The sequence below is a fragment of the Chaetodon auriga genome, unplaced genomic scaffold, assembly GCF_051107435.1.
Source record: "Chaetodon auriga isolate fChaAug3 unplaced genomic scaffold, fChaAug3.hap1 Scaffold_234, whole genome shotgun sequence".
NCBI classification, from domain to species: Eukaryota; Metazoa; Chordata; class Actinopteri; order Chaetodontiformes; family Chaetodontidae; genus Chaetodon; species Chaetodon auriga.
Genome location: NW_027481998.1, coordinates 21,383 through 32,313, shown reverse-complemented (window position 1 = coordinate 32,313; position 10,931 = coordinate 21,383). Strand labels below are relative to the sequence as shown.

The following is a 10,931-nucleotide window of genomic DNA, read 5'->3' as shown; positions in this document are numbered from 1 at the left end:
GCCGATGGGGCCTGAGGACAGCACCCCCGGAGCAGACCAGACACAACTCTCAGTGTGGAGTACCCCCCAGAGGAAACACTGGAATTAAAGTAAAAAATAAAAAATAAATTAAACAGTTAAAAGAAGAGAATTTCATAAGATAATAAATAAAGTAGATAAAATAGGGTAAAATAATGCAAAATATAGGACATCAGAATAAAAGATATCAACATAAGATAACTGATAAAAACATAAGAAGAATTTGAAGTCAATTAAAAGCCTGATTAAAAAGGTGTGTCTTTAACCTTTTTTTAAAAATGTCAACAGTCTCTGCAGTCCTGAGGCCCTCCGGCAGGCTGTTCCACAGGCATGGGGCATAGTGGCTAAATGCCGTCTCACCATGTGTTTTTGTTCTGGCTTTTGGTATGGATAAAAGGCCGGTGTTGGAGGACCTCAGGGTCCGCGAGGGTTGATAAAAAGCAGGTCAGATAAGTAAGAGGGCGCAAGCCCGTTAAGACATTTAAAAACTAGTAAAAGAACCTTAAAATCGACCCTGAAGCGGACAGGGAGCCAATGCAGCGACTGTAAAGCTGGTGTAATGTGGGCCCGCCCTCTGGTCTTTGTCAGCACGCGTGCGGCTGAGTTTTGCAGCAATTGGAGGTATGAAATACTCTTTTTAGGAAGACCAGAGAGCAGGGCATTACAGTAGTCTAAACGACAGGAAATAAAAGCATGCATTAGCACCTCTGTGCTGGCCTGAGAGAGAAACGGGCGGACTCTGGCTATGTTCTTAAGATGATAAAAGCCTATCTTTGTTATATTTTTGATATGTGGGATAAAAGTCAGCTCAGAGTCAAAAATCACGCCCAGGTTTTTTACAGATTGGGTTGGTTTAAAATCTTGTAGTTTTGGTAAAAGTTTCTCAGTCTGGCCTTCAGGACCTATAACTAAAACCTCTGTTTTGTCCTGGTTGAGCTGTAGGAAATTCCCTGCCATCCATGACTTGATATCTACACTGTAAAAAAAAATCCGTTGTTTTTACAGAAAAATACTGGCAACAGTGGTTGCCAGAATAATCTTGTTGAAAATACAATAAAACGTAAACAGCTTTACAGAATAACTAGTGCATTTCACTGGGATTCCATGTAACATTAATGATAACTAAATGTAAATTTTACAGGTATGCAATGTACAATAATCAATACATAATTGTTTATTTTATGGATATTCAATGTACAATTAACAAGGACTTCATGAACATTTCAGCAGGATTCAATGTAAAATAAGCAGTTTTAGGATGTAAAATTTACAAGTTGTTCAGTAATGTTTACATACAGTATGTACTGTATTTATTACAGGATTATTCTGGCAACCACTGTTGCCAGTTTTTATCCATAAAAACAACGGGTCATGTAAAATAAGCAGTTTTAGGATGTAAAATGTACAAGTTGTTCTGTAATGTTTACATACAGTATGAACTGCATTTTTAACAGGATTATTCTGGCAACCACAGCTACCAGTTTTTATCCGTAACATCAACAGGACATGTACGCATGAAATACAGTGTTACTTTTTATCCGCAGTGCTTCAAATTACTTCTAAATGTTAATTTGAAGATAGGCTGTTAACAAACCACTCGAATCATTCTAAAGAATGCAAGTTTATTTTTGAAAACAGTGGAGATATGAATGCTGTGGTCACTCAAAGGAACACCTAAGGGAATAGAGAAGAGAAAGAAGCACATACAGGATCTCCCTTAGTTTCATTTGTTAAGTTAGTCAATAATCAAAGACAACAGTAGCAGTAACACTATCACACCCACCTTTAATAATGGCTCGCCAATCATGGATGGGAACATCTAGAAGTTAGAAGTCTTGCCTCAGTTGAACTAGGACCCCCGTATTTTGGTCACTCAAAGGAACACCTATGGGAAGAGAAGAGAAAGAAGCACATACAGGATATTCATTAGTTTTATTTGTTAAGTCAGTCCATAATCAAAGATGACAGTAGCAGTATCACACGCCCACCTTTTTAAATGGCTCGCCAATCATGGGCTGGAACATCTAGAACAACACCCTGAAGAACATCTAGGGAAACATCCACTGCTGTGGTCACTCAAAGGACACCTAGGGAATAGAGAAGAGAAAGAAACACAAACAGGATCTCCATTAGTTTCATTTGTTAAGTCAGTCAATAATCAAAGGCGACAGTAGCAGTATCACACGCCCACCTTTTTAAATGGCTTGCCAATCATGGGCTGGAACATCTAGAACAACACCCTGAAGAACATCTAGGGAAACATCCACTGCTGTGGTCACTCAAAGGACACCTAAGGAATAGAGAAGAGAAAGAAACACAAACAGGATCTCCATTAGTTTCATTTGTTAAGTTAGTCAATAATCAAAGACAACAGTAGCAGTAGCAGTATCACATGCCTACCTTTTTAAATGGCTCACCAATCATGGGCTGGAACATCTAGAACAACACCCTGAAGAACATCTAGGGAAACATCCACTGCTGTGGTCACTCAAAGGACACCTAGGGAAAAAAGACACACACACACACACACACACAATAATCTCAATTAATCAGTAGCAGTGGAAACAATAACTGCTGTACTGTTGCTGCAGTATGAACTGTCTGGACACTAGGCACTGTCCTGAGACAGCCAGCACTGTCTGTCCTGGGACAGTCAGGCACTGTGCCCAACTCTCTTAGGACAGTGCATCGCTCCCCTGGACAGGACCTGGTTGCCCCGGGGACAATACCTGGCTGTCTCAGGACAGGGGCAGTGCCTGATTGTCTCGGGATAATGCGTAGCATCGTGGTAGAGTGTGTTGCCGTCTCTGGACAATTGGCACTGTCCCGAGACAATGAGTAGGACAATAGCAACAGTACAGTACAGTACAGTTACTGTTCCCACTGTCTCTCCCATTAATTTCATTTGTAAAGTCAGTCAATAATCAAAGAACGTAGTTGCACTAGCACTAGTACCTTTTTAAATAGATCGCCATTCGTGGTCTGAGAGGTCCTGAATCAACGTCAGGACTCTGGCATTAACATGCAATCGCGTAGCACTGGTTCGCTCCACTTTGGTCCCCCTCTCTGGATTTATAGAGAAGAAACATGTAGGAATACAGAGAAGACAGAGGAAACACATGTATATAATAAACAAACACAAATACATGATACAACTGCCTCCACAACAACAAAGGAAAGGATAAGTGTGAGGTTACAGTTTTCCTTTAATTAATACTTTATTGGTAGGCAGGGAGCAAAGGGGCCTCCAGAGACACTGTCTTTTTTCTTTTCTTTTCTTTTCTTTTTTTTTTTTTTGCTCAACATGAATCAGAACGTTAACATTTCGCATGACATGTTCGAGATAGATAATGCATTTCCATTTCCATAAATTGCAAATTACAGGAACATAACTCTTCATGAGCTCTGTCTTTGCACATCCACAGTAGAGGACTGAAGCAGAACATGTATGGTTTGAGTGATATAATTGGCTTCCCCTATACAAGTTCAAAACATGTTACACATTTCTACTGTATCACAAGGAAAATCAGGTAGAAATTTGGGTCTCTACTATTTAAGAAAAGTCAATAATACCATTCAAACCATACATTAATGGGTTGGTTAGTAATCTGCCTGGGGGAGATTGGCCCCATTCTGCCTTCTATTCAAAGTTTTAACTCGAACTGAGTTGTGGTCTCGAGTCAGCCTGCGTTTCCATTACTAACCGGCTACTCAGACGTGGGTGGCGAGAAAAGAAGTGGCCGGTAAACAAACATGGAGTATATGGAGACATTAGTGGTGCTGCTCTTCGCTCTGATGCTTTTACTCTCTCAGAAGATGAAAATGATAACGTAGGCTATAGCCAAGGTGAGACACAACTGACTAGGCTACAGAAAGTGGCAACTTTACCAGTTCATTCACAAGAAAGAAATAGATTTCAACACAGGGCCATGATTGTGATGTGGATTTATGTTGTGGGTGATTAATTTAGTACGTCAAATGTATGCACGTTTCTTATTTTCTTGCAGTTGTAGAGAGTGAATGTACTGAATAAGAAAAGGATAAAAGCACTTCCAAACATGCAATCATTCTACTGTTAGCTACCTGTCTAGTTCTTCAAGATAGGAACACAGTGCGAGGGCAGCACCTCTGTAACTCCAGAAACTCCAGGGTTGATGCAAGTGCAGTTGGGTAATGGATGTTGAAGCAGTAATACGAGCCAAACATCATGCACAAGGAGGAGATGAAGGAAGAGATGTTCTCGTTGACGATGACGTGATCCACACACAGCATCATCCTTCTGGAAGAAAAGCAGGATTGTCCTTAAAAGAAAAAAAGAAAGAAAATTAAAATAATCCAGAAATTAAGTTTACATTTTCACATGTCAGTCACTAACTCATGTATCAAGGGTGAAAACAAGTATGTACCAAGAAACCCACACCATCAGAAAAAAAAGGGGTGAATTCATTATAGTCAACATCCATGGTATGTGTCAGGCTTTACTCTTCAACTCAGGTAAGTAAGGTTAACTTACCACATACAACAATCGTTGGAGTCAAGGGAACTCGGTCCATGACCACTTCTCCAGCCAGGCAAGTGTCCTCCACGTAATGGAACATCACATCATCTCTCTTGTCAAAATAAGCCAGAAGAAGCAGCACCATCTCTGTGACCTGTGTGCTGACTGCCTGTTCTCCCATCATAATCTGTAGCTTTGTTGCAGCTTGGTAGAATCTTTTGGATTTGTTGACAGCAACTGTCTTCATGAAGTGCAAGAGCCGTTCCCCCTTCTGTTCCACATTTTTCAAGAAGGTTTCCTTCAGGTCAACTCCAGTGAGCTCGTTGAAGTGAACATTCATGCCAATTTCATGAAACCAATATGGCCAGTTTTCCTGGAGGTACTTCATGTCTTTCCCTTGGTTCACGTCTTTTCGCTGGCTGTAGAATGTGGACTTCATCAGCATTTTCAAAGGACCTGGGCTTTGTTGATTCTGGCTGAACAGATTTTTAAGCTCATCTTTCTTCTGCTGCTGGGTTTCGGCCGTTTCCCCAAGGGGCATAAACTTCACATGCCAACGGATGCACCCATAGGTGTCTTGAATCGCTGCACGTTTTTCAGGTGGGACTTCGTCAGTGTCAGAGTCATGTGATTTTCTTTTTTTAATTTTTGGTGTTGTAGGTCTTTTCACATTTTCGATCCGATTTTGAATTTGTTTCACGAGGGAGCCATACCCTGTGCCAATTACGTCACCCTCAATCACATCTTGAAGGGACTTGGGGTATTTAGCCACCAATTTCTTAGCCACATCAGCAGCATTCTTCTTGCTTAAAGACGTGGTTACTTTCATCATTTCACGGACCACAATTCTGACCATCTCTTTCCTCAGACTTGGATTTGGACGCCTTTCCCTCTCCAAAGCCTGTGTCAACGCCTCTGGGAACTGTCCCCATGGTATTGTGAATGACTCTGGAAAACTGCCACTTGGGCTCTGACAGCTGCTGGACGACGATGACGTTGGCGACAGAGACATCATGGATTGGGAAGGTCCTGGTGAGGCAGTAAGGCAACCACTTTCTTGGGCCGGACCTTTACAAATGCACATACACGAAACAGACATAACATGAATGGTTTTACATTTTAATTGAGCTTCATAACAATGTTGAGAACAGATCACATCATAAAACCACCAAGCAGTCAGGATGCTGAACAATGACGTTAAACTTACATTTCAGACTCCATGCAGCAACCAGCTTCCTGGCTTGTATGGGCCTCAGGGCTGACAACAAATCATCTTCTTTCAAAAACTGGAAGTCATCAGGGGTCTCTACCCCCAGAGATTGGAGAGTTTCCTCCAAGATCTCCCTTGTAGCATCTGGCAGGTCAGGCAAGGCCTCCGTGATGGCAGAATGTAGAAATGATTTGGACATCTGTACAAATTTCATTTAAGATGCATAAGTAAATATTTACAAAATGTAGCCGATTTACTGATTTACTACATTTACTTCAGAACATTGTAGTTTGGGACTAATTCATATTGAAGTTAAAGTTGTGCCCAATATGACTACAGACATTGAAAATCAAAAAATAGAACTACATAAAACTCATCATTCAGACATTGCAAAAATCACATGGACAAAACGCTGTGTTTCAGTGGGATGACTCTGTGTGCATCGATGGTGTATGAAGTCAGTGGGTAAAAATCTAGCAAGGCCTGTATGTTCACACACTTCATTGCTGTACTTTGCGGTCTAATGGCATACAGATGGTATTTGGGAAGGAAGACGGATTTGTGCAAGTCCATAAGAACATACACAGCATCATCCTTAGTTAGAATTCTGATAATCTTCCCAAATTCCAGAGACTCGTTTAAGACCAAAAAATCCCCTTTCTTGTAGGTTGTACCTCTGTACTGAATTTCTGTTGAGACAACAGTATCCCTTTCTGAAAATCCAAATTCAGAAGCAGCATGAATGACAGCTTCACTGTAAAGGTTGGGAATAAAAGCGCAACCATTTTTAATTTGTAGTACCTCACTAGATCCTGGTCCTGCCGAGACATATGCCTGGAACATCTGATGCCTCTCAGAAAGAGTGAGGCAAATGTTCTTGAAGTTTTTCAAATGTCTGGCACATCACTTGAAATAGCTATGTTTGCTTTCAAAACGCATCGTCCACAGTCGAATAAGGGGGCCAAATTTCAGGATTAGTGAGGGATAATGTCTCATGTAATGGTGTTTCGGTTTGAGAGTACTATGAGGAAACAAACATGTCCTTGAATCCAGATATTCCTGAACTATGATTTCAAGGTAAGCTATCTGTGACACTGAAATCTTTTGCGCACAAACTAGATCAACAATATCTTTGAGCAGGAGAGTCAACTGCCACATGTCATCATCAGCATTTTGCACCTTGTCGCCAATTAGAACAGGTAACAACCTCAAAAAATTCCAATTCTGGATCGCGTTACCAGAGAGTTTGAGTGCACCAGACTGGACAGTGCAAGGCTTGGAGAGAGCATCTGAACCTTTGAACTGGAATTGTTTGATTCGCCTGTTCAAAAGGGTATATGTGAACCACTTCTTGGTCTTGATGAAATAATTCAATACAGACCAAGGTCAGAGGACAACACGCCCTCAAAAATGTCATGGCCTAAACATGGTGGGAGCCCAGGTTGGCATACATGAAAGTTTGGCACATCATTGAAAACTGACCTCAGTTTTATTCCTTTGACGTCTCTGTTCTCCTCAGACAGAGCGGCGACAGCAGCGTCATAGGAATCAGCAGTTCTTTGCTGGCCGCAAAGATTGGGTTCTTTCTTAAATTCGTCTCTGGTTACCTCACAGTACCTGCAAAAATAACAAGACGTGAAATTTTCGTTAAACCCTCCAATGCCATGTGACCCTAAATTATCCCCAGCTATACAGTACAAAGACAGTACAAGGACAGTTTCCCCTCCTACAGTCACTCCATTTTCTGCTAAATCTGACAAATCCGAGATCAGGTCAGCAAATACTTTGGCACATCCAAACTTTTTTAGATCATTTTCTCCACACAACAAGACTAGGGACATGTGATCTGTGTTGGATCGCACATGAACTGGCAAATTCGCAACAGAAAGATAAACAGCGAGAACTTTGTGCTTTTTTTTTGCTGAGCCGAGAGGATTGACTACTTCAAATGCATCTTGGTACAAAATAACCTGCAGGCCTCCTGGGTTTGCAATGAAGAACGGATTGGACTTGAAGGCCTGTCCATCACAAGTGTCACCAAGGAAACATGCATCTGTTTCAGTAGTCTGTTGCAACACAGAATGTTTCCAAAATTGTGATTCTAGTAAGTTAGTCACTGTTTGCTTTACTGGTATGTAATAAGCATTTCTTTGTCTCATATCATCATCATATCCTAATCTTACTACTTTGGGCTCTACATATTTGAACATCCGTTTGAATGCCTGAGCTCTCGTGTAGGCTGTTCTCAGTGGGCCTTTATGAGATGAGGAGAACAGATCAGAATCCTTAATACAATCAGAGACTTTCCCCATCACATCATCAGTAAGATTTAACTCATCTTTCATGACAGAGTGTAATTTGCTCAAAGTGTAATCAAGTCCTAATTCATGTAGATTTTGCATCTCTTCAACAATTATTTGTATTGTTGAATCTGGAAGCAGCAGTTGACCTTGTAGTTTTAAATAGAACAGGCAAACACTCCTAAGAAAGATTTCATTGAAAACCTGTGTCGGTTCAGTACTTACTGATAGATCTGCTGCCTCATCCACCGTCTGCGAAACCTCTTCACAAGCCGTGGCAGAGGACTGCGGTGTGATTTCTCTGTAAAGATCATTTATGTTATTCACTGAACAGTCTGGATGTTTCCTAGACAAGTGCACTGCAAATGATGACCTCACAGTAAATGTGTTTTGACAACCTGCCACTGGACACTTAACAGATCTTCCCTCCACTAAATGTTTTTTTAAGTGTACAAGAAGTTCCTGCACAGTCTGAAATCGGTCTGAGCAAAGTGACACAGCGCACACAAAATTAGACACAATGGCTGTGTTGGCATTAACAGACGACGTTGTGGCATTGTGCTTCCTATAGAAGTGAGACTTAAATGATGCATATGTGCAAAATGTCTGCCTGCAACTAGTACTCTCACACCTGAAGACACAGCGTGGTTCGTTTCTGTGAATCCTACAATGCAACACATAACCCATCAACGTTTGCAAGGTTCTCCCGCAAAAACGACAACGAATCATGGCAAGGGGAGCTTGAAACAGGCGAAACAATTCTTATCTGCCAACAGTCAAAAGCAAAAAAAAATGCACCAACATTGATAGCTGTCCATCAACGAGTGTAAAATAAAATTAAGACACGATGTATCGTTTCACAACATGAACACAGTGTGGCTCGCTTCTGTGAATCCTAAATGCAACACATAACCCCTCAACGTTTGCAATGTTCTCCCGCAAAAACGACAAACGAATCATGGCAAGGGGAGCTTGAAACAGGCGAAACAATTCTTATCTGCCAACAGTCAAAAGCAAAAAAAAAATGCACCAACATTGATAGCTGTCCATCAACGAGTGTAAAATAAAAATAAGACACGATGTATCGTTTCACAACATGAACACAGTGTGGCTCGCTTCTGTGAATCCTAAATGCAACACATAACCCCTCAACGTTTGCAATGTTCTCCCGCAAAAACGACAAACGAATCATGGCAAGGGGAGCTTGAAACAGGCAAAAAAAAAAACTCTTATCTGCCAACAGTAAGCAAATGCACCAACTTTCATAGTTGTCTGGCCATCAACGAGTGTAAAATAAAATCAAGACACGATGTATCATTTCACAACATTGGACTTTGACTTAACCGACAATTGAGTATGATTCAATGGTGTTCAATTTGCACCACTACGGCAAAATGGAATTGGGAAAAGGGCGCGGAGAGCTTAGCTGCTAAAGCTCTGTTAGCAGCACAAGGATAACAGTAATCGCTCATAGAACAATTTACAACATGAAAACACACCGTTTCTTGACAATAAACTGCTTTATACTTAACCTGACGGTTGAGTATGCTTCAGCTGTATTAACTCAGCTCTGCTGGTATACTTGATTAGCTAGCTTGGCTAACCAAACTGTCTGGTAACATGAAGTTGACGTTGAGTAAAATATTAAACGACCGCTCTTCAGCTATCTTTAACTCTGAATGAACAGAAAGGGAGGGTGATTCTTCAGTATAGATTACCTTCTAACTTTTGACGACAGTGTTTAGGTTGGATATCCGACAGGAAAGTTTCACTCTGAGGAGCAAACAGTCACTGACCAGAGACGACAAGAATCTGCGTGCAAGCAAGTGAAGCACCTGTTGCGCGAGGCTTTGCGTGTGACGTCACAGCACCACGCAAGGCACGACATGCTGAGTCGTCTGATCTCCAGCAAACATAGGCCTAAATAAAAAAAATGTAACCCCCTTGGCTTGATTTCGTTGTAAAACCAATTGTGACATTGTTCATTGTATGTTTTAATTTTTTTTTGTTTTTTTTTTGTTTTTTTTCTTCTCTTTCCCACAAATTATCTGTGTACAGATTGTATTTTGAATTTTTTCTAATTAAAAAAAATAAAAAAACATAGGCCTAAATGTCTAATTATCTGAATAACAAGCAGGCTGCACTAGTCTCTGTAAAATTATTTTCCATGCAGGATTCAACGAAATTAGTATTGTTTACTTACCTTGAGATTGTCGCTGGTTTAAACGAGAAGTTCCCAATATGTCCAGAGCAGCTTAGGCCTTAAAATTTCTCTGTAGTGATTTCTCTTCCCAAGGTTTGACTGGACGTGGGCAGAGTCTTTGTTCTCACAGACAAAATAACACTTCTTTCTTTATCCCCCAACTTGATTAAAAAAAGATTTGATTAGCCTATGCTTTCAGTTATGGCCAGCCACATGATGTATAGTTCAGAGAAGATTCAAAACAAGAAATAATCACGTATATCCTTAAAAAAAAAGTGGATAACTAGGCTAAATGTTAAGTAGGTAAAATTGAAGTGGTGGCAGTCTTCCTTTCTTCCAACATTTTGGAAATCCATGTTTGAAGTCTGCAGAATTAAATTGTAATTTGAACACAATTTTACTGTCATTTAATATGCATTGTATTGTTTTTTGGAATACAGTATTTATATGTCACAATAACACAAACAAGTTATTTTAACAACGACATTGTGTTTCAAAAACAACATGTTCATGTTAAATTTACAATAACATTTAGTTTGAAGTTTTACTAAATTACACTGTAAAGAAAACAATGTTTAGCTGTAATACCCTGTACAGTTTTTTAATGTTGAGATTTTACAGTGTTATTCTGTTATTTCTACGGACATTTTTTACAGTGTAAAATGCAGTTAAGAAGGGCATCAATTGGCCCTGTATCATCAG

At 40.3% G+C, this 10,931-nt stretch overlaps 1 protein-coding gene across 1 annotated transcript; it reads right to left on the bottom strand.

The window, feature by feature from the left end:
- Positions 1-1,657: 1,657 nt before the first annotated feature.
- LOC143317748 (uncharacterized) lies at positions 1,658-10,633 on the bottom strand. Its single transcript, XM_076725757.1, has 12 exons — positions 10,230-10,633; positions 8,252-8,327; positions 7,209-7,343; positions 5,724-5,925; positions 4,532-5,584; positions 4,102-4,319; positions 2,974-3,084; positions 2,419-2,517; positions 2,210-2,308; positions 2,007-2,105; positions 1,802-1,903; positions 1,658-1,692 (listed from the first exon to the last, which is right to left on the bottom strand). Exons 4-6 carry the CDS (start codon positions 5,923-5,925, stop codon positions 4,114-4,116), a joined length of 1,461 nt encoding a protein of 486 aa, XP_076581872.1. The 5' UTR covers positions 7,209-7,343; positions 8,252-8,327; positions 10,230-10,633; the 3' UTR covers positions 1,658-1,692; positions 1,802-1,903; positions 2,007-2,105; positions 2,210-2,308; positions 2,419-2,517; positions 2,974-3,084; positions 4,102-4,113.
- Between the last annotated feature and the right edge of the window lie 298 nt (positions 10,634-10,931).